At 34.5% G+C, this 25,632-nt stretch overlaps 1 protein-coding gene across 1 annotated transcript in view; it reads left to right on the forward strand.

Annotated features, from left to right (window-relative positions):
* Positions 1 to 729: 729 nt before the first annotated feature.
* The window catches only part of LOC133331154 (CUGBP Elav-like family member 1), a gene marked incomplete at its 5' end in the record, with an annotated part of 38,780 nt that continues 13,877 nt past the window's right edge, over positions 730 to 25,632 (forward strand). Inside the window, one exon of the mRNA XM_061539547.1 lies at positions 730 to 876. Within this exon, the coding sequence (XP_061395531.1) occupies positions 730 to 876 (147 nt within the window). The remainder of the gene's footprint in view (positions 877 to 25,632) is intronic.

Consider the following 25,632-nt stretch of genomic DNA (forward strand, 5'->3'; position numbering starts at 1 on the left):
AGTCGGCCCCGTCCGACTTTACTACATTCCTCACTGGTTTTTAATAAATCCACGCCTTGTTGATTTCTTGGAAAAAATATATTTTTTTAATAAATCCACGCCTTGTTGGTTTCTTGGAATAAATATTTTTTTTTTATAATAATTTATATTTTTGTATAAATCCACCCCTTTGGAAAAAATACTTACGTGGTTTTCCTTGTTGTGTATTGAGTCACAATTTCCTGGAATACCCCATATTCAGATATTAGTTGTGCACTAATTATGTTAGAATAGCACAAAAAAAACTATATAATGTGCTTTTTAAAGTAGCAACAACTTATGTGGTTAAATATAATGAATGTGTATATATGTATGTATGGGTCTACACTTCACACACGTTATGCTAATTTTGTGCGTTTATAATTTCCTAACGTGCAAAAAGTTTCCAACACTACGACCTATATGTGGAGAAAAACTAGGTTGAAATTTGAATACAGAATTATGTTAAGTATTATTGTGAGCGCTTTCTCTAAAATACAAATAAAACAAAAAAATTAAAACTTGTTTGTTTAAAAATTGTTGAACGTTAAAATTTAAAAATCTGTCATGTGAAAAGGAAATGTGATATAATATAAAAAAGTAGAAAATTATTTTTTGTTGTAATATTTATGTTAAAGATATTTGTTTATATTTTCTTTAAAATTGTTTAAACAATTTCTTAATATAAATTTGTTTTTTTTTCTTCCCTAGGGGCTGATGCCAATAATTTTGCATCAGCATATATGTCAACAGCGGCCGGTTTACCACAATTTGGTAGTACCGCTCTGACCACATCACCCTTAGCCAGTGTTGCCTTAAGTTCAGCAGCAGCTGCTGCCGCTGGAAAACAAATTGAGGGTAAGTTTAATTCAAAATTAATTTTTAATTATATAACATTTATTATGATGAAATTTCCAAATCGACAATATATTTTTAGAGAAAGGGGAAATGTGATTTTTATAAAAATATGGACTCTATACCTTAAAAATATTTCTTTCTTTTTATAAAAAATTGGAAATATTTTCGCTGACACCCCAACCCAATACCATGTTACCTGAAATTATTTTACATCTAAAATATCAACCAAAATACATTCTGTCAATAAATATAAATTCATGCATGAGTGAAAATATTCGATTTATCCTCCCGGAAAAAAAAAAACACCATAAAAAATCTCACCCACAACAACTGAACGGAACAGATTTCCAGTTGCCAGTGACAGTTTTCAGATACACATTACACGCCCATACTCACGGAAGGGAAAACGAATTCGATATTACATTATTTGTGTCATGGTATGAATAAGCGATTGAATGACTCCTCTCCATACACATGCTGTATTTTTTGGAAGCAACAGCTTTATCATCATCGTCGTCATCAGCCATGGAGAAAGCAGTGTCATCTTCGTCACTACCATGGCTGCTGCTGCCGCCACCATAATAATCATCATCGTCGTCGTCGTCTTTGGCATTGTCAACATTCTCAATATGCTGTTGGTGGAATCTGTTTGCTGGCTCACTAACTGCATCAGCAAATATGGCACGGTGACACTGTTCCAATGCCAGGACACTACCAGAGAAATGTATTAAAGTATTTTTATTTCCTGCATATTTTTCCGTTTTCCTCTTCATAATCATTTTTTCCAATGGATTTTGGGTACACTACATGGTTTTGGAATGGATACACTTTTTGAAAAGGATTGTTATACGAGCCAAAAAATATTTTTAACCGGAACAAAGCAGACGTAGATATATTAAAAATATTTTTCAAATAGCCAACAAGGCGTGGATCTATTAAAATAACCAAGCCTAGATTTAAGCCTTGTTTAGATGCTTGAAAAAATAGTCTTTAAAAAATCTACGCCATGTGTGGATGCTTGAAACCAGTAAGGAAAGTAGTAAAGTCGGACTGGGCCGACTATATGATACTCTTCACCACTTTGGGTATATTCTACATATGTATCCTAAAATACGTCGCCTTTTCGAAGGAACATTGACATGACATTGAAGGAACATAAATATGTGAACTTTATTCTAGACCTAATTCAGTACGCCATGCGAAATTTCGTGCAAATTTAAAAATGTTAAGGGACTTTGGTCCACCATTTACTTAAAATCGGACGAAACTATATACGGGAGTTATCTTAATCTGAACCGATTTTCAAGAAACTTAGCACAGGTCATTCTAGACTTAATTTAATACGCTATACCAAAATTCGTGCAAATCAAAAGATTTTCAGGGACTTTGGAGCACCATTTATTTGAAATCGGACGAAACTATATATGGGAGTTATATCTAAATCTGAACCGATTTTCATGAAACTTAACACACATCATTCTAGACTTTATTCAGTACGCTATGCCAAATTTCGTGCAAATCTAATGATTTACAGGGACTTTGTTTCACCATTTACCTAACATCGGGCGAAACTATATATGGGAGCTATATCTAAATCTGAAGCGATTTTAGCACACATCATTGTCGACTTAATTCCGTACGCTATTCCAAAACTCCTGCAAATCTAATGATTTTCAGGGACTTCGGTGCACCATTTACCTAAAATCGGACGAAAATATATATGGGAGCTATATCTAAATCTGAACCGATTTTCTCCAATTTCAATAGGGTTTGTCCTTGGGCAAAAGTAATGGGCTGTGCCAAATTTCATCCAATTCGGATCATAAATGCGACCTGTACTTTGTTCACAAAAATACATGGACGGACGGACATGCATAAATCGACTCAGAATGTGATTCTATGCATATTCTCAAAAGGAACCATGGGTCTATCTCGATTCCTTTTGCCTGTTACAAACATATGCACAAAGACATAATACCCTGTACCACAGTGTGGTTAATGGTATAATAATATTCTTTAAAAAATCTACGCCTTGTGTGGATGCTTGAAAAAATATTCTTTAAAAAATCTACGCCTTGTGTGGATGCTTGAAAAAATATTCTTTAAAAAATCTACGCCTTGTGTGGATGCTTGAAAAAATATTCTTTAAAAAATCTACGCCTTGTGTGAATGCTTGAAAAAATATTCTTTAAAACAATCTACGCCTTGCGTGGATGCTTGAAAAAATATTCTTTAAAACAATCTACGCCTTGCGTGGATGCTTGAAAAAATATTCTTTAAAAAATCTACGCCTTGTGTGGATGCTTGAAAAAATATTCTTTAAAAAATCTACGCCTTGTGTGGATGCTTGAAAAAATATTCTTTAAAAAATCTACGCCTTGTGTGAATGCTTGAAAAAATATTCTTTAAAACAATCTACGCCTTGCGTGGATGCTTGAAAAAATATTCTTTAAAACAATCTACGCCTTGTGTGGATGCTTGAAAAAATATTCTTTAAAAAATCTACGCCTTGTGTGAATGCTTGAAAAAATATTCTTTAAAACAATCTACGCCTTGCGTGGATGCTTGAAAAAATATTCTTTAAAACAATCTACGCCTTGTGTGGATGCTTGAAAAAATATTCTTTAAAAAATCTACGCCTTGTGTGAATGCTTGAAAAAATATTCTTTAAAACAATCTACGCCTTGCGTGGATGCTTGAAAAAATATTCTTTAAAAAATCTACGCCTTGTGTGAATGCTTGAAAAAATATTCTTTAAAACAATCTACGCCTTGCGTGGATGCTTGAAAAAATATTCTTTAAAACAATCTACGCCTTGTGTGGATGCTTGAAAAAATATTCTTTAAAAAATCTACGCCTTGTGTGAATGCTTGAAAAAATATTCTTTAAAACAATCTACGCCTTGCGTGGATGCTTGAAAAAATATTCTTTAAAACAATCTACGCCTTGCGTGGATGCTTGAAAAAATATTCTTTAAAAAATCTACGCCTTGCGTGGATGCTTGAAAAAATATTCTTTAAAAAATCTACGCCTTGTGTGGATGCTTGAAAAAATATTCTTTAAAAAATCTACGCCTTGTGTGAATGCTTGAAAAAATATTCTTTAAAACAATCTACGCCTTGCGTGGATGCTTGAAAAAATATTCTTTAAAACAATCTACGCCTTGTGTGGATGCTTGAAAAAATATTCTTTAAAAAATCTACGCCTTGTGTGAATGCTTGAAAAAATATTCTTTAAAACAATCTACGCCTTGCGTGGATGCTTGAAAAAATATTCTTTAAAACAATCTACGCCTTGTGTGGATGCTTGAAAAAATATTCTTTAAAAAATCTACGCCTTGTGTGAATGCTTGAAAAAATATTCTTTAAAACAATCTACGCCTTGCGTGGATGCTTGAAAAAATATTCTTTAAAACAATCTACGCCTTGTGTGGATGCTTGAAAAAATATTCTTTAAAAAATCTACGCCTTGTGTGAATGCTTGAAAAAATATTCTTTAAAACAATCTACGCCTTGCGTGGATGCTTGAAAAAATATTCTTTAAAACAATCTACGCCTTGTGTGGATGCTTGAAAAAATATTCTTTAAAAAATCTACGCCTTGTGTGGATGCTTGAAAAAATATTCTTTAAAAAATCTACGCCTTGTGTGGATGCTTGAAAAAATATTCTTTAAAAAATCTACGCCTTGTGTGGATGCTTGAAAAAATATTCTTTAAAAAATCTACGCCTTGTGTGGATGCTTGAAGAAATATTCTTTAAAAAAATACGTTATAAAAAATCTATGCCTTGTGTGGATGCTTGAAAAATATTCTTTAAAAAATCTACGCCTTGTATGGATGCTTGAAAAAAATATTCTTTAAAAAATCTGCGCCTTGTATGCATGCTTGAAAAAATTTTCATTAAAAAATCTACGCCTACGGATTGTTGAAAAAATATTCTTTAAAAAATCTACGCCTTGTGGGGATGCTTGAAAAAATATTCTTTAAAAAATCTACGCCTTGTGTGGATGCTTGAAAAATATTCTCTCAAAAATCTACGGTTGGAGTGGTTCACTTTATTCGACTTCATATCCCCTTTTTAGGATATTTGCCAATGTTAAATTTTTCCCAAGGTTGTGTTTTTTTCCATTTTTCTTATTTTGTTGCAATTTCCTCCATATATCCTCATATTGATAAGCAGCTTCCGTTAAATCATGTTCAAATTCACTTATACATTGTGTTCGGGGTATGGAGGAAGAGTACGAAGTGGGTCTAATGTGTGAGCAGCAAAATTTTCATGATTATTTCTTGTTTGTGTTGTCATAGATTTCCTAGTTTTTTTTCACATCACTACGATGTTCATACATACTTTCCCACTTTTTCATCCTTTAATTTCATGTTTGTATCATCGTATCCTATCTCAACATTGGCAACAATGCTATTTATATCACACAAGCGAGCATTGAGAAATTTGTGTGTGTGTTTGTGTACATACTATAATTTTCCAAAGGATTTCTGGTATATCATTGAAGTGCTGAAAGCAAACACAAAAAAAAAACGAAAACTTTCATAATTTCTATATGCTTCCGATTCAATATTTTCCCCCTTCGCTTTCGGCGTAGAAAAGGACAAAGTCATTGTGCTAATGTGAATTAAATCGTTAAATGATTTGGCGGAGAGAAAAATGTTGGTTGTTTAATCGAATTTATTTTAAAGATATAAATTTTTAAAATGTATTGTCTATAAATGCACTTCTAGAACAAGAACCTATTAATTCATAAACATCTAAGCTAGAAAAATAACTCTTTAAAAATATACGCATTATGTGAGTCTCCGGAAAAACACTCTTTAAGTTATCTACGCTTTGGATGGTGTTTCAAAAAAGTATTCTTTAATATTTCAACATCATGGAGGACCCATCAAGATATATTCTTTACAAAATCCACGCCATATTTTATTGTTTCTTGTAAAATATTCTTTAAAATTTCCTTTGAAAAAGTCCGTCTTCTGTTGATAAAAAAAAACAACAGAGGTCTTCATTGGATTGAAATCCATCCAGAGGTCTTCTATAGATGTGAGACCTTCGACGATTGTCAATTAAAACGGGTGTTGAGGCACCAAACACTTATGTTATATATCCTTAAATATATGCATCCCTGTAATTTTTCCTATGACTTTAAAATAAAGGTCTGTTTTAATTTCCTTCCGCACAATTTGACTATCACCCATAAGTGAGAAATTATGGATCTATGCGTAAATTCTCCTAAAAATTGAACGCGTAGTCTTCGAAGAATACCAAATTCAATGTTTCCGGAAGAAGCACTTTATATGATAAGGTCGACGGATTATGCGGCAAAACTGGACATGTGGAGTGTGATACACCACAACCTTTCTGTCCAAAGTCACTAACAACATAACAACATAATCTAAAATCATTAAATTCTAATCAGAACCGCTTTTGTGGAACCTGGAATGTCAAATTACAACCACTTTGGAGAGAGAGAGACATTAATATGGGGAGTGTGCCGAATATCGAAAGTGGGGCGGGAGTTATATATGGGGGCTGTGCCAAAACATGGTCACACATCGAGAAACCTAAAATACCAAATTACATCCACTTCGGTTGAAAAGTGTGACGAAAGTCTTCAAAATATGGACAATTGAGGCTATGTGGAAATGTTTATCTCCCGCGAATCGTCCGGAATTCATAATAAGACCCATTCGGTATGAAAATGCGGCATTAACCGCAAAAATGCCAAAAGATTTACGACATAATTAAATGGAGCCTTTGCCAGCCTTCCTACACATTGCTTGGGTAATGAATAGAATCACTTTCTGAGTCGATTTATGCATGTCCGTCCGTCCGTCCGTCCGTCTGTTGGTGTTAAATTGTAAACAAAGTACAGGTCGCATTTATAATCCGATTTGGATGAAATTTGGCACAGCTCATTTGTTTGGCCCATGGACGAACCCTATTGAAATTGGGAAAAATCGGTTCGGATTTAGATATAGCTCCCATATATATTCGTCCGATTTCAGGTAATTGGTGCACCAAATTCCCTATATATCATTCGATTTGCACCAAATTCGGCATAACGTTCTCAATTGAGCCTAGAGTGATGTCTGCCAATTTTCGAGAAAATCGGTCCAGATTTAGATATAGCTCCAATATATAGTTTCGTCCGATTTCATCTAAATGGTGCACCAAAGTCCCTATATATCCTTCGATTTGCACGAAATTTGGCATAACGTAATGAATTGAGCCTAGAGTGATGTCTGCCAAGTTTCGAGAAAATCGGTCTAGATTTAGATATAGCCCCTATATATAGTTTCGTCCGATTTCATGTAAATGGTGCACCAAAGTCCCTATACATCCTTCCATTTGCACGAAATATGGCATAACGTACTGAATTGAGCCTCGAGTGATGTCTGCCAAGTTTCGAGAAAATCGGTCCAAATTTAGATATAGCTCCCATATATAGTTTCTTCCGATTTAATGTAAATTTATTCCAGAATGATGTGTGCCAAGTTTCATGAAAATCGGTTGAGATTTATTATTATAGATTGATTTTCAGTAATTGACGCACTAAGGAACCAACTCCTCATGTTAGTCAGATTGGCATCACAACGTACAAAATTGAGCATAGAATTACGTAGTTGCGTTTTCTAGAAGACATAGCCCAACGGATGATCTATTTATATTTGTTTGAAGTCGATTTGCATACTTTTGTCCCATTGTAACAAACGAATGACATGTTTTTGGATAGATCTAGGTAGATTCACATTAAGATAAATATCACATATTTAACTTCATCCAATTTCATGTAATGTACCCATAGTGGTGGTCGGCCCCAACTTTACTACTTTCCTTACTGGTTTCTTGTTTAACTTCTTCCGCGCCGATATAGCTCCTTTGTTTCGGAGAAACAATATCTAGATGCTTATTCTAAACAGGAACAGATTTTAATAAATTTCATCAAGCCTAACATAAATATGCTCTTCTATGCTGATTTCGATAGTACTTTATAATATTTCATTTCGATTGGTAGCATCTGTGATTTGACCTATGTCGAATTTGCCCTCCTGGGTACTGCAAAGGGTTTTCTTCCTCAAATGGAATTACACACCTGCCAAAATCTTATTGCACAATATTACTAACTACATTCCGGTTAATTCATATCACATGATAATGCGACATTCACTTTATTGATTTTGAAATTGTCCTCAATTGACCCTGATTATTTTATTTTAGTTGTAATGGGTGTATTACAAATACACACATGTGTATTACAAATCAAATATATCTCGGCTCGTTGAGACATTTTATTCTGCAGATATCGCTAGTATACCTTTTAAAGATTTTTCTTGCAACAATTACGGCAGCTGTGCACATAGCCACATATCTGTTTACCTTAAACTTAGCACCATTTAAAAACGATGCAACTTTCCCTACTCCATGATTTCTTTCGATATCAATGCTCCTTTTCCAGTAACATTGATATAAATATACGTATATGAATAACCGTCTACAAGATATACCCTTGAGTATTGAAACGGAGAAAAAGACGAAGAAGAAGAAAAAACGCAATATCATATTAAAAACATAAAAGCGGCTGTATAATATTTCAACACTCGTACTCGCACCAATAAATATCTGCCATAGAGTTTTTTGTTGAAATATCGCTGTATTTTTTCACTCCTTGAAACCAATACGTATAACAACCCTCCACCGCACCGCACCGCACACCAAAAGCTTATATTAATCCATGCTAACATAACGTGGAAAATGCATTATATTTCCCATACCCTAGTAGGGCTCAAAACTTTAACACTCCGGTGGTAGATGGAAGGATGAAAAAACACAAACTCAAAGGGATTTTGAGTAAACAACCTAAGTAAGAGGTTTCTGACTGAGAGAGAGAACGAGGGGGAAAGGATTGAGTGAGAGAAGAATAAACTTAAGCCAAATGCAACTTTCATCGTTGCAATGAAGAGGGCTAAACATGTGTCGGGCGGTAGGGTAAACAGTTTTCACTGCATCGACTCCTTTATAAAAACATGTGTGCTATGCACACACACACTCACACACATGCCCACTACCAATACAATATGTGTTTCCTTTGGAGTTTTGTTACCACTATTGTTGTTGTTCATGTTGCATATGGTGTAACTATCTCTCCCGATGTATGTGTACACGTGTGCGTTTGTGTGCCTGTGTTTACACAGGAAATACGTATTGCCAGCATAAGGAAGTATGTTATTACTACCGTTTTTTACCGTTGTTCGCTTTCTTCGTTTCTTCTTCTTCTTCGTTTACCATGCAAACCTCCAATACTCCAAACCCAAACAGGAAGTTTATTTGTAACAACTGGAAATCCTTTTACTCTTCTTCACAACAACGACTACAAGATATAATAAAAAATAGCATCCACAACAACTACAACTAATAATACGAATGAACCTAACAAAACCTACTTGAACTGAACTAAGGAGAAGTACCCAGAAGGACGCAGAAAAAAAACCATGCCGGTTAACTCAACTTCAAAGTGGGTGCCAGTACTGGCATAAACTCATCATTTGGCCACATGTTTCTCTGTGTTGTGGTATAATAGAGTGGGGATGGCATTATGTAATGTTGCGAAATAATATGATTAATTCTCATTGCGAACAAAATCACATCACCAAAAATTTTCAATATTGGTTCAAGTTTTAGGGTAGACCCCATATGTGTTTACCCAGAATCCAAGCTTGTCCTGCCTCTTAAAAAAATATTTAAAACTGACCTTGAAAAACATTTGAAAACCCCAAGCTTGTATTCGTCCTTAATTTTTATCTTAAAACCACGCATTGCGTTGGTGCTTGATTTTTTAATCCTCGCGTTACGGTGGTCCTTGGAAAATATATTCCATGAATCCTGGTCTAGTGTTGGCCCTCGAAAAAAATATTCTATACAAAATAAACGCCTTAAATTCGTCCTAAAAACATTTTAAATATACATGCCTATCTTGGCTCTTGAAAAAATAATTTTTAAAAATATTATCCTGTCCCTCGAAAAAATAAATTTAAAAAAAAAACACTCCCTGCATTTCTCCATGAAAACGAATTTTTCAAAAATGCAGGCCTTGAAAAAAAATCTCGAGAAAAAAGTTCTATCATTTGAAAAATATTGTATACAAAATAAATGCTTTAATTTTGTTTTTAATCAGCGCCCATCCGTGTCGTTCAAAAATAATTTTTTACCAGTAAGGCAGTGAAGTCGGACGGGGTCGACTATATGATGCCTTTTCACCACTTTGGGTATATTCAACAGATGATTCCTAACAGACGTCGCATTTTTAAAGGACCAGTAAAATGAAATTGAATCCATAAACATGTCATTCTGCAACCTATACTAAATGAAAAATTTAGTATAGGTTTGGTCAGATATAGAAGATATATCTAAATCTGAACCGATTTCAGATTTAATACACATCTTTCTAGACCTAATTGATTACGCTGTGCCAAATTTCGTGCAAATCGCACCATTTAGATTATATCGGACGAAAATATATGGAAGCTATATCTAAATCTGAACCGATTTTCAGGAAACTGAACACAATTATTCTAGACCTAATTCATTACGCTGTGCCAAATTTCGTGCAAATCGAGAGATATATAGGGACTTTGATGCACCATTTACCTTAAGTCGGACGAAAGTATATATGGGAGCTATATCTAAATCTGAACCGATTTTCAGGAAACTTAACACACATCATTCTAAATCTTAGTCAGTACGCTGTGCCAAATTTCGTGCAAACTTAAAGATATGTAGGGACATTGGTACACCATTTACCTTAAATCGGACGAAAATATATATGGGAGATATATCTAAATATCGACCGATTTTCAGGAAACATAACACACATCATTCTAGACCTAATTCATTACGCTGTGCCAAATTAGGTGTAAATCGAGAGATATATAGGGACTTTGATGCACCATTTACCTTAAATCGGACGAAAATATATATGGGAGCTATATCTAAATCTGAACCGATTTTCAGGAAACTTAACGCACATCATTCTAGACCTAATTCATTACGCTGTGCCAAATTACGTGCAAATCGAGAGATATATAGGGACTTTGATGCACCATTTACATTAAATCGGACGAAAATATATATGGCAGCTATATCTAAATCGGAACCAATTTTCACGAAAGTTAGCATACGTCATTCTAGACTCAATTAAGTTGGCTATGTCAAATTTCGTGCAAATCGAAAGATATGTATAGAGACATTGGTGCACCATTTACTTAAAATCGGACAAAAATATATTTGGGACCTATATATAAATCTGAACCGATTTTTACGAAACTTTGCACATTTAGTCTAGAACTCAATTAAGTACTCTGTGCCAAATTTCGTGCAAAACGAAATATATTTACGGACTTTGGTACACCATTTACCTTAAATCGAACGAAAATATATATAGGAGCTATATCTAAATCGGAACCGATTTTCTCGCACATCATTCTAGATCTAATTCATTAAGATGTGCCAAATTTCGTCCAAATCGAAACATATATGGACTTTTGTGCACCATTTACATTAAATCGGACGAAGATATATATGGGAGCTATATATATATCTGAACCGATTTTTCCCAATTTCAATAGGGTTCGTTCTTGGGTCAAATAAGTGACCTATGCCAAGTTTCATCCAATTTGGATCATAAATGCGACCTGTACTTTGTTTACAAATTAACATGGACAGACAGACGGGCGGATGGACGGACATGAATAAATCGACTTAGGAAGTGATTCTATGTATATTCTCAAAAGTAACCATGGGTCTATCTCGTTTCCCTTTGCCTGTTACAAACATATACACAAAGACATAATACCCTGTACCACAGTGTGGTGAAGGGTATAAAATTCCGAGGTTATCCTGGTTCCCGGTTGAAAAAATATTCTTTAAAAATCCACGCCTAATATTGGTCGTTGAAAATATTCTTTAAAAATCCACGCCTCATATTGGTCGTTGAAAATATTCTTTAAAAATCCACGCCTCATATTGGTCGTTGAAAATATTCTTTAAAAATCCACGCCTCATATTGGTCGTTGAAAATATTCTTTAAAAATCCACGCCTCATATTGGTCGTTGAAAATATTCTTTAAAAATCCACGCCTCATATTGGTCGTTGAAAATATTCTTTAAAAATCCACGCCTCATATTGGTCGTTGAAAATATTCTTTAAAAATCCACGCCTCATATTGGTCGTTGAAAATATTCTTTAAAAATCCACGCCTTAGATTAGTCCTTGAAAAAATATTCTTTAAAAAATCCATGCCTTGTGTGGATGAAAAATATCCCATGAATTACCACGCCAGTGCTAGTTCATGAAAAATATTTCCTTAAGTTTTAGTCCTTGAATAATACTTTTTTTTTAATTTATGATTTTGTTTCCTACCCCCTCTAATACACACATTTCATCCATTGTACTCTCACTGACATTCCTTGTGCAATGATATACATTGTTATTGTCTATTTCTGCGGCTGTTCGTCTTTTCTTCCTTTTGACTTTTGTTATGTTGTTTCTTTAGGCCACGAGGGATTCCATGGTATTTTTTGCATTTTTTCCTCAGTTTTCTGTTTCTTTTTATTCTTGCACTCCCTCAACATGAGTAAATGTTGTTGGTTTTGTTCTTCTTTTGCTACAAAATGCCAACTTGAAAGTATTGTTCGACTTAAAGAAAACCAAGAGATAGAAAATATCATTACGTCTATTAAATTGTTCATAAGATTACAGACAAACAAAAACACACACACACCCTCACACATCGACACAATCTCTCCACTGAATGTTACAATTTCTCAAAGTCTCTTAGGGATTTCGGAGGATATATCCCATTGTGTGTGTGTGCCCTGCCTTCCTACCTCCCTCTCACACAGCATTCATTCATCCTTTCGTTGGCAAGAAGCTAGCAGCTAACAGACCATTCAAAAAATAAGGAGATTATTTTAAGCATGTGTTAGATTGCTCATGTGTTGTTGTTGCTATTGCTGTATAGTACAGCAACAAGATAAAATAAACAAAAAAGGATTTAATTTTATTGATTTTGTTCGATGATGTTAGCTAGAGATAAAGGCAAAAGATATTTTAAATCTTCTACTTCTGCTTGTGTTTCTTCTTCTACTTCATCTTGGGAAAATGAAAATCGGATTTTTATTTAACTTTCCTTTGGAGTTCAACATTAGAGACGTGGTTGGTTATTAATATCACCTGGGAATCGTCATTTGTTCAGCTTAAAGCTAGCATTTTTATATCGATAATCATTTTGATAATGTTCAAGGATTTGCCTTCTCCGAAGGAGAAGGAAATATAGAAAATTGTCTGTTCACAAATGATTGAGGTGACAATTTGTAGAACGTTTTGGTAGAGCATTAAAGGAGATTACGCCAGGACAAAGTATACATATGTCTGCGTGTGGGATTTAGAAGAGGATAAGAAGCAATTAATTTTCTATAGAAGTATGTTTTGTGGTAGGAAGGACATTTTTTAAATCCAACCATTTTTATACGATTTTTGAATAAATTGGAAAAATTAATAATGGAAATTCATGACTCTCCTGATCTTTTAAAATGATCCACCTTTTTAGATCCTTGGAAAATATGTCCTTTTTTAAAATCGACGACTTTTTGAGGTCCTTCAAATTTGTATACCCTTCACCACACTGTGGTACAGGATATTATGTCTTTGGGCTTATGTTTGTAATAGGCAAAAGGAAACGAGATAGACATATGGTTCCTTTTGAGAATATGTATGGAATCAGTTTCTGAGTCGATTTATGCATGTCCGTTCGTTCGTCTGTCTGTCTGTCCATGTTAAATTGTAAACAAAGTACAGGTCGCAATAATGATTCGAGTTCGATGAAATTTGGCACAGATCATTTATTTGCCCCAAAGACGAACCCTTTTGAAATTGGGAAAAATCGGTTCAGATTTAGACAGAGCTCCCATATATATTTTCGTCCGATTTAATGTAAATGATGCACCAAAGTCCCTAAATATCTTTCAATTTGTACGAAATTTGACACAGCGTATTGAATTAAGCCTAGAATGATGTGTGCTAAGTTTCAAGAAAATCGGTTCACAGTTAGATATAGCTCTTCCGAGTTAAGTAAATGGTGCAACAAAGTCCCTATATAACTTTCGATTTGCACGAAATTTGGCATAGCGTGCTGAATTGAGTCCAGAATGATGTATGCTAAGATTCCAGGAAATCGGTTCACAGTTAGATATAGCTCCCATATATATTTTCGTCCGATTTAAGGTAAATTGCACGGAATTTAGCACAACGTACAGAATTAAGCCTAGAATGATGTATGCCAAGTTTCGTTAAAATCGGTTCAGATTTAGATATAGCTCCCATATATATATATATATATATATATATATTCGTCCGATTTAAGGTAAATGATGCACCAAATACCCTTTATATTCCTCGATTTGCACGAAATTTAGCACAACGTACTGAATTAATCCTAGAATGATGTGTGCCAAGTCTAGTAAAAATCGGTTCAGATTTTAATATAGATCCCATATATATTTTCGTGTTATTTTATGTAAATGGTGCACCAAAGTCCCTATATATTCTCCGATTTGCAGAATTATATGTGCTAAGATTCGTGGAAATCGGTTCAGATTTAGGTATAGCTTCCATATAAATTTTCGTCCGATTTTATGTAAATGGTGCACCAAAGTCCCTATATATCCTTCAATTTGCACATAATTATTGCGTTTTGTTGTTATTGGTGCAGATGTAGCTAGATTCCATATGTACTTCGAACGGGTGTCTGATTGAGAATATATTTTTAACAGTGCGACGTACCGAATAGCGTGTATCAATTTTGCTATAAGCCGTTTTCCATAAATTACTCCCATTATACGCAGACTACTCTTAATCTGCTCGAATAAAATTTAATTTAGCATAGGTTGCAGAAAGGCATGAGTATGTTCCTTGGGTGAAAGGTATCATACAGTCGGCCCAGTCCGACTTTATTACTTTCCGTACTGTTTTTTTTTTTTTTTTTGAATCAACGCCGTCCTTTTTAAGTCCTGGAAAAATATTATTTTTAAAATCGATGCTTTTCTAGGTACTTGACAAAATATTCTTTTTAAATAGATACCTTTGTAGGTCTATGAAAAAATATTATATTTAAAATCGATACCTTTCTTGGTCCTTGAAAAATATGTATTTTTTTATACCCACGCCTTGCTTTGGTCCTTAAAAAAATATGTATATTGTTTTTAAAACCACTCCGTGTTTTCGTCCTTGAAAAATATTCTATAAAAAATCCACGCCTTGTTTTCGTCCTTGAAATGTATTCGATATAAAATCCATGCCTTGTTTTCGTCCTTGAAAAATATTCTATAAAAAATCCACGCCGTGTTTTCGTCCTTGAAAAATATTCGATATAAAATCCATGCCTTGTTTTCGTCCTTGAAAAATATTCTATAAAAAATCCACGCCTTCAGATGGTGGTCGAAAAAGTATGCTTTAATAAATCTACGCCGTGTGTGGGACCTTGAAAAATATTCTTTAAAAAATCTACGCCTTGTGTGGGTCCTTTAAAATATTCTTTAAAAAATCTACGCCTTGTGTGGGTCCTTCAAAAATATTCTTTAAAAAATCCACGCCTTGTTATTGTCCTAGAAAAATGTTCTTTAAAAAATCAAAGACTTGTTATGGTCCTTGCAACATATTCTTTAAAAAATCCACACCTTGAGATGGTGGTCGAAAAAGTGTTCTTTAAAAAGTCAACGTTTTGACTTTATATACCCGCTTTGTATGGGTCGTTGAAATGGTATTCACTAAAAATCCGTGCTATTCCTGGCCCTTGAGATAACATGAAAAACCAAAATGTTGCATAAAATTACAATTTTATGCCAATTTATTTCATTTAATTTTGTCTATTTGCAATTTTTCGCAAAATTTATTTTATTTCTATCTTTATCCTCAACACCACTAGATTACAAAAATATTCTTTCACAGGCATTTGTTAAAAAAGCTTCCCTTAAATATCACTTATTTAAATTTATATTACCGGTAACATTTATATTTGCTCGTTCGTTCCTTCGTCCTTCTATTCATCCGTTGTCGTTTGAAGCTGTTGCTTTTGTATTTGTTAAATTACCTCATCAAAATGATAAAAAATAAAATACTGTCTTCAGCCCGCACCTGTAGCAGGCAATTAAGAAATCTTTTTTTTTTCATCTCTCTCTGTTCGTTTAACTTCTTCCATGGTTAAAAATAACCCAACAAAGATGGCAACAATAATTTCCATAATCATTTCAGGTATGCCCACACTCCCTTCCTCTTCTGTCTCTCTCCATTCTCTGGAATATAATAAAGGCAGCCAATGTGGCCAAATAAATTGTAAACTACAAACAGTTGGTACTTTCCTGCTTTTTTTTATCCTATGAGCCAGTTTAATAAGTCCCTCAACACACAGATACGTACATACGTCCTTGCATTGTATGTATGTGGAATAAATTCACATACCTAAATTTATGCATTTAAATATAAATTTGTTAACACATACAGACAATTTATGAAACATAAAGACTCCAAAGGAAATATAATAATGTTGGTAAGGATGAGAGCTTGAATATGGTAAAGAAGGCATACTTACCTTGTTGCAAGGTTATAATGATATGGTTATTTGATGCTACAAAGATTGTCTTTTTTATTGTTACCTCCACATTTGAGCAGGAGATGCGCAATGTGTGTACAATAATGACTTCTTAACATGCAAATAAGCCGTTTTATTTCATCATCTTAATATTAGATAATACTCACCTGGAGCTATTAATATCTTCATTGGAATCTCAAACCAATTTTCTTGACAATTCTATTCAAAGTTGACAATTTTTTATAAAGACCTTAAAAATGTTTGTGTACCTTATTGGTTGTACAATTTATTCTTCTCTTTAAAATATCCCAGAGTTTTGAATATCATATCATTATTTGAATGAAATTTATTCCAAAATTACAGTCTTTTGAGATCTGAATATAATTAAATGCTGGATGAATACTGAAGTACTTCCAATAATTTGGATTTTTATATAGTTTTCACTGACTTGTGATATCGTGGATTTTGGTGGAACTACCCTTCCTTTTTCTTTAAATGCGAACTTGTTTCATCAATTTAGTCCCTTTGATGTCCAAAACACATTTTTACTACACTTACTACACAATTATACATTTGTATACCCTTCACTACTCTGTGGTACAGGGTATTATGTCTATGTGCATATGTTTGTAACAGGCAAAATGAAAAGAGATAGACACATGGCTCCTTTTGATAATACGCATAGAATCACAGTTTAAGTCGGTTTCTGCATGTCCGTCTGTCTGTCCATGTTAAATTGTAAACAAAGTACAGGTCGCATTTATGATCCGAATTGGATGAAATTTGGCGTAGGTCACTTTTTTGGCCCAAGGACGAACACTATTGAAATTCGGAAAAATCATTTCAGATTTAAATATAGCTCCCATATATATATTTTTGTCCGATTGAATGTAAATAGTGCACCAAAGTCCCTTACATAATTAAGTCTAGAATGATGTGTGGTAAGTTACGTAAAACCCGGTTCAGATTTAGATATAGCTCCCATATATTTTTTCGTCCGATTTTACATTTTCCGATTTGCACGAAATTTGGTATAGCGTACTGAAATGAGTCTAGAATGATGTGTGGTAAGTTACGTAAAAACCGGTTCAGATTTAGATATAGCTTTCACATATACTTTCGTCCGATTTTATGTAAATGTTTCAACTAAGTCCCTTTATATCCTTCGATTTGCACGAAATTTGGCATAGCGTACTGAAATAAGTCAAGAACATTGTGTGTTGAATTTCGTACTGATAAGTTTAGAAATTTGTGTGTTGACTTTCGTGAAAATCGGTACAGATTTAGATATAGCTCCAACATATACATATATATTCGTCCGGTTTTACATAAGTGGTGCATCGAACTCTTAATGTTTGCCCGATTAACACGAAAGTTTGCACAACGTATGAAATTGAGACGTGAATGACTTTACTGCGTTTTGTTGAAATTGGTGCAGATGCAGACATAGCTTTCATATATAATTTTTACCGTTTTCATGTTTATTGTTCACCAAGTAATCAACGGATGTCTGATTGAGATTCAATTTTGAACATTGCGGCATACCGAATGTCGTGTATCAAGTTGGCTTTAAACCGATTCACATAAATGTTTCCGAGTGTAAGCAAATTACTCTTAATCTGCACGAATGCAATGAAACTTAGCATAGGTGACAAAACGGCAAGTGTAAGGATTGATGTTAGTCGGGTCACATATAGATAAGTGTTACAAATTTAAGTTCGTTCAATTTCATGCCAATGTTCCTTCGAAATGGTGACGCCTGTCAGGATACATCATTTGAATATACCCAAAGAGGTGATGGTTATCATAGAGTCGGTCCAGCCCGACTTTACTACTTTCCTTATTGGTTTTATGTTGAGAATCCCCGGTTTTGGTAGTTTTTGTGTGGTACGATCAATTTGGTCGAATTTTAGGACTTTACACAGCAAAAGTTTCTAACAAGCAGCCTTTCACGTTGGCCATGTGGTCGTTACATTCCTCATTACTAGTCCACCTGTAACCCCTAGCAATAACAGCATATATGAAACGGATGATCCCAAATTATTCGTCCAATTTCAGTGCTAATTTCGCCGTGAAATTTTCTAAACGGTTTTACAAGTTGTGTCGTTGTTCGGGCCCGCGGAACATAATTCCTTTTTGCTTATTCAAATACAAATATCTCCACTACAATAAAATTGGCGGACTCAACATCGATGAATCTGTGAATGGTATTTAGGGTATTTGGTCGTATTATTGTTGTCATCACGTATACGCCACTGTATTAATTGTATTTTATACAAAATTTCATTTATGGTAGAGGCCAAAAACGTTCGGACCAATGGAATATAATTATGTTTGCCTATTCAAATAATTAATAACTTTACTACAGAAAAATTGGCCGACGCAGCATAGATGATTCTGTGAATAGTGTTTAGGGCACAGTCGGGCGAACCACCGCACGCGTGCACTCTCGCGAGAGTAAGTATCACTATTCTCTCACACACATTCAACTGAACCAATTGAAAAACCATTGACACACACACAAAGACAAGTGTGTGAGAACAGAATTTTTTATGCTCTGCCCGTGCCTGGTTTAGGGTATTTGGGTCTTATTATTGTTGATAGTACGTATACGACGCAATGTGTGGAATTTACAGTGTTTATGATTTAATTAATAGCAGACCTTTCTTGAAAACGTATCACTATAGTCTCGCATTTTGACAAATATACCCAATGACTCTAATAGGGGACATATATACTTATGACAATTGAACAATATCTAGAGGGAAATTTCTGCCCAAATTTTAGCTTTTACCTTGAAATTTTCCTATTTTGATATCTTGAAAATGTTAATCTGAATATGAACGAAGAACTCCACAATCCAACAGATATGTGGCCACATAATAACATGTTATATGCCCTCAATTTTCGATGCTTCGCAAAAAATATCACATCTCTTGAATAATCGATAATTTATACCTTTATATATATATATATATATATATTGGTTCTCATTAAGATTATATATGATTTTAGCTGACCTCACTACAATATAAATATTTTCCAGAGTTAACAGACGAAATTTTAGCTGACATTCGATCTATAAATTATCTTCCTCAAACATGTTCCTTGTATGTAGTTTGTGAAACCTTTGCGAAAACATAACAACCTCTAAACGTGTACCCATTTTTTCATAAATCGCTTTAAAAACGATGACAAAAACGCCCGAATCATCAAAACAGAAAATATCACTCTCCCCATATTTAGATCCTTTATGTCTGGCCATAAAATTAACATAACAAAAAACTGCTTGTTAACGGTTTGCCTTTTTTTTTTTTGTTGCCAGTTAACACCATTTCCCATCATTTTAAGTGGTTTTTGAAGAATTTAATTGGTGGCTTCTGCCACCACTCTTGAAGGCAAGTGGTTGCTTGCTCTGCCTAATTAAGTGTGACATGTCGTAAAGGGCTTTTGTCATAACATAACGACAGAGTCACAGTAGAGATAACATATCCTGTATCAAATTATGCCAAAGCAATGGCTCTGTTTTACATTATTTCCACACATTTTCTTGTGGTGTCATCACTTTTTTAATGCCATTGAATGAGGGTGTATGTCGTCGCACTGGAGAAAAATTGTGGGCTGTTTTAATTTTAAAAATATCTTTGGCTGGGTATATTGGGGGGTATTAATTTACATTTACCGACTGTAAATGAACTCTAGATGGTTATTCTGCCTTTTTATGCGGTTATATGTCTCTTATGTTTCTATATACATATGTGTGTATATATTGTCAGCACAATTTTATTAATAAAATGTTAATTTATTCAAATATAAAGTTCACCAGCAAATTCTATATTATGATGATAGGCCCTTTTTCTGAAACTTAGTTAATATGAGCAGTCATATGAATTAATATATGAGGTGCAGGTTGGATATCAAAAAAAAAGAAGGATGCTTGAGGAGTAAATAAAGTACTGTCATACAGTACGGTTATAGGTATAGGAGGCATACAAGGTGACTACAAATGGTAAGGTGGATACAGAAAATGAACGCTATATATACAGATATTTCTACATTAGAACTACATCTATACTCACCGTAAATAACTAAGATGAAGCATCTCTGCTAATTTTGATTCAGTGTGTCACGATGGGATCTAGCATCTTTTGGTGACCCTGCTTCACTCAATGTATAACATAGGGCGATCTTTGCACAATGTTATGTCTCTCGTATCATTGAAATGTTCGTCGGGTCAAAAATTTCGTATTAATCGAAGAAACTTTGTGTGTTTGGTGCACCATTTACATAAAATGGGAATAAATATTATAAGAACGTTATTCCAGACAGTCAATTGTCAATCTAAACAAGTGAAAAAGCGTTAAGTTCGGCCGGGCTGAACTTTGGATACCCTCTACCATAGATACAATGACAGGTACTACAAATGAATATATATGGAGCATATCGAAAAGTGGACCTATACCGACATTTCTAAAAACGGATTATGTAAACCATAATACAAATTTCAGAAATTTTTAATGGATAATTATACCCTCAGCCTTATGGCTAATGAGGGCGTATACACTTTAACATAGTGAAAATGTGCCTCATCGATATATTGGTTCTAGACCCCATGTTTCTTTGGACCAAATCCGTTTCAGAAAATTTAGATTTCATCCAAACTTTGCCCATCTTATGCTTTCTTCCAAACTTAGTTCAAATTCGGTCCACTCCTTCTGGAACCTCCGCACAGGGGCTAGGTCTAAATGCGGCTATAGTTCATTAACGAACCTTAATTTATACTTTTGTATCTCGATATCCTCCGCAGAGTCTTAGAACCAAACTCAAAACGCGTAATAAATCAGATAATATGGGGAATACCCGAAAAGGAGATTTGTTACCATATACGACTACAAAATACCAAATTGCAGCAAATTCGGTTGAAAACGCGCTCAAGAACCCCAAAATACCGAAAATTAGGGGTAACCTTATATGGGGCTATCCGAAAAAATTGATCTATATTCATAATTTATTGTTGAGAGATTTAGTACCTATTAAGAACTCAAAATACTAAATTACCGCTGATTCGGCAGAAAAATACTATCAAAAACCTCAAAATACTGAAAATAAGGAGGTACCGTTATATGGGGGCTACCAGAAAAAGTGCGCCCTAAACGTGGACCGATAAAGCCCATCTTCGATCTTGACTTGCCTGCAGACAAAAGACGACTCTATGAAAAATGTTGGCGATATATCTCAATTCGGTTAGACGCTAGAGTGATTACCACAGACAGACGGACATGGCTATATCGTCACAGAATTTTACGCTGATCAAGAATATATATACTTTATAGGATCCGAAATGATTATTTCGATGAGTTACAAACGGAAAAACAAAATTAATATACCCTCTATACTACTCTCGCGCCATTTATATCAAATCGGAAAAATAATATGAGGGCTATATCCTGATGCAACTTAAAAAGAAAATAAAATACATTGATCCAGTCTCTCCTCCGTTCAATCGAACATATTTTGAGAGTTTGCAGCATCATATTAAATAAAATCGGTCTATACTATATATAAAAGCTTTATTCGACATGTCCAATTATAAATGGGAGCTGTATCCGATTTCTAAACAATTGGAGACACTTTATTCAAACTATGAGGGCTTACCCTCATGATGTTAGGGAGATACGCTACCAAAAGAGAAAAAGTATTAACCGTCATATAAGCCTACCCTATATTAATAATTTTTATACCCTCCACCATTGAAATATCGCCAAAATTTTGCATAGGTCATGTGTGAAGATGGTCATAGCCCCCATATATTTGTACCCCCAATTTTCGGTATTTTGTGGATTTTGAGCGCATTTTCAGGTAGAATTCGCTGCAATTTAATATTTAATGTTCTAATTGGCTCCCAAATTTTTCTGCCAAAAATATAGATCCACTTTATCGGGTAGCTCTTATATAACAGTACCTCCCAATTTTAAGGGATTTGGGGATTTCGAGCTCATTTTTTCCACAAAATTCGCTGTAATTTGGTACTTTAGGTTCTACTTGGGCACCAAATCTACTTGCCAAAAAGAATAAATATTAGTCCAATTTGTGGGTAGCTTCCAAATAACGGTACCCCAAAATTTCGATATTTTGATGAATTTGAACGCGTTTTTCAACCGAATTCTCTGCAAATAGTTTATTTTCTATGTAGTAACAAATCTCGATATAAACTGATTTTTTCTACGGTTATTTGGCTATATAGCCAATATTCCTCCATAGTATGGGGGATATTCATTACTCGAAATTGTCATTTTATACCCTATAAAGTATGGGATGCTAAGATGATTTAGCCATCTTTTGTAATCAATCTACCTTCGGAGGATACCAAGAAGTAGAACGTCAGGTTCGTCAGTTAGTCATAGCACCAGTTAGTCATAGCACCTCATATAATGATAACTCCAAGTGTTCGATAATTCCTACACGATGTAATTATTATTGGTCTACCTTTAGGTATAGCCTCCATAGCCGTATAAATTTTTTTCTGAAATGAAAATGTTCACATTGAACCCTATCCCCCGAAATAAAATTCTGTGTATGTTTAAGATGGCCTCATATAACTTTGTCCACTAATTTGAGAACTTTATACACATGTCCCACCCTACCATGGGTTATCACTATCTGTCCATGTTTTGGGGTTTTGAGATTAAAAAAAATTGATATTCTTCTAAACATATTAACAACTGAAAACCAGTAAGGAAAGTAGTAAAGTCGGACGGGGCCGACTATATGATACCCTTCACCACTATGGGTATATTAAACAGGACTATTAGCATGAAATTGGATGAAATAAAATATGTGGTATTTATCTAAATGTGAATCTACCTAGATCTATCCATAAAGTATGTAAATCGACTTCAAACAAATATAAATGGGTCATCCGTTGGGCTATGTCTGTAATTCTATGCTCAATTTTGTACGATGTGCAAAATTTGATGTCAATCTGACTAACATGAGGAGTTTGATGTCCAATTTACTTGAAATCGGGCGGAAATATATATTTGGAAGCTCTAACCAAATATTAAGCGATTTCAAACAAACTTGTCACAGGTTAGGTTATACTAATTTCAGAACGTTTTGTTCCTATTGGTTCTTTGGTGCGTCAATTACTTAAAATCAATCTATAATAAAAGGGAGCTATATATAAATCTGGACCGATTTTCACAAAACAAGGCAGACATCACTCTAGGCTCAAGTCAGTACGTTATGCGAAATTTCGTGCAAATCGAAGGACATATAGGCACTTTGGTGCACCATTTACATGAAATCGGACGAAACAATCGAAAGATATATAGGGACTTTGGAGCACCATTTACAAGAAATCGGACGAAACTATATATGAGAGCTATATCTAAATCTGGACCGATTCTCACGAAATTTGGCAGACATCATTCTAGACCTAAATAATTAGGCTGTACCAAATTTCGTGCAAATCGGAAGATATATAGGGACTTTGGGCACCATTTACATAAAATCGGACGAAACTATATATGGGAGATATATCTACATCAGGACCGATTTTCATGAAACTTGGCAGACATCATTCTAGGCTAAATTAAGTACGTTATGCCAAATTTCGTGCAAATCGAAAGATATATAGAGACTTTGGTGCACCATTTACATGAAATCGGACGAAACTATATATGGGAGATATATCTACATCAGGACCGATTTTCATGAAACTTGGCAGACATCATTCTAGGCTAAATTAAGTACGTTATGCCAAATTTCGTGCAAATCGAAAGATATATAGAGACTTTGGTGCACCATTTACATGAAATCGGACGAAACTATATATGGGAGCTATATCTAAATTTCGACCGATTTTCTCGAAAGTTGGCAGACATCATTCTAGACTCAATTCAGTACGTTATGCCAAATTTCGTGCAAATTGAAAGATATATAGGGACTTTGGGGCACCATTTACATGAAATCGGACGAAGCTATATATGGGAGCTATATCTAAATCTGGACCGATTTTCACGAAACTTGGCAGACATCATTCTAAGCTCAATTCAGTACGTTATGCCAAATTTCGTGCAAATCGAAAGATATATAGGGACTTTGGGGCACCATTTACATGAAATCGGACGAAACTATATATGGGAGCTATGTCTAAATTTGGACCGATTTTCTCGAAAGTTGGCAGACATCATTCTAGGCTCAATTCAGTACGTTATGCCAAATTTCGTGCAAATCGAAGGATATATAGGGACTTTGGGGCATCATTTACATGAAATCGGACGAAACTATATATGGGAGCTATATCTAAATTTGGACCGATTTTTTCGACAGTTGGTAGACATCATTCTAGGCTCAATTCAGTACGTTATGCCAAATTTCGTGCAAATCGAAAGATATATAGGGACTTTGGGGCACCATTTACTTGAAATCCGACGAAACTATATATGGGAGCTATATCTAAATCTGGACCGATTTTCACGAAACTTGACAGACATCATTCTAGGCTCAATTCAGTACGATTTATTGCGATTTGCACGAAATTTGGCATATTTCGATCATAAATGCGACCTGTACTTTGTTTACAATTTAACATGGACAGACAGACAGACAGACAGACGGACGGACGGACATGCATAAATCGACTTAGAAAGTGATTCTATGCATATTCTCAAAAGGAACCATGGGTCTATCTCGATTATTTTTGCCTGTTACAAACATATGCACAAAGACATAATACCCTGTACCACAGTGTGGTGAAGGGTATAATTAGTCCATACGTGTATATAGCTAACCTTCGAACTAAATGTACATGTTTAAAAAGCTCGACGCAAAATTTTGGTAATATATCTCTATTCGTTTAGAAGATAGAGTAAGCACCCTCCTGAAGAGTATATAAATACCATTTTCTATATTTTTGAGTGAGTTCAAAAGTTACAGTTCTTCTTCTCGGGTATTTAAATATTTAAACATATAAGAGTAGAGACGGAAAAACTGGTACTTTTTTCCGCCATCTCCATCAAAGGTATCGACCATCTCCATCAGAGGGTATTCAATTCTGTTTGCCCTCTATCCTGATGAGTTCTCTACAGGTTCTGTAATT

Source organism: Musca vetustissima, unplaced genomic scaffold (assembly GCF_032173495.1).
Source record: "Musca vetustissima isolate MV318-11 ecotype Yass unplaced genomic scaffold, APGP_CSIRO_Mvet_v1 utg18320, whole genome shotgun sequence".
Taxonomy (NCBI): Eukaryota; Metazoa; Arthropoda; class Insecta; order Diptera; family Muscidae; genus Musca; species Musca vetustissima.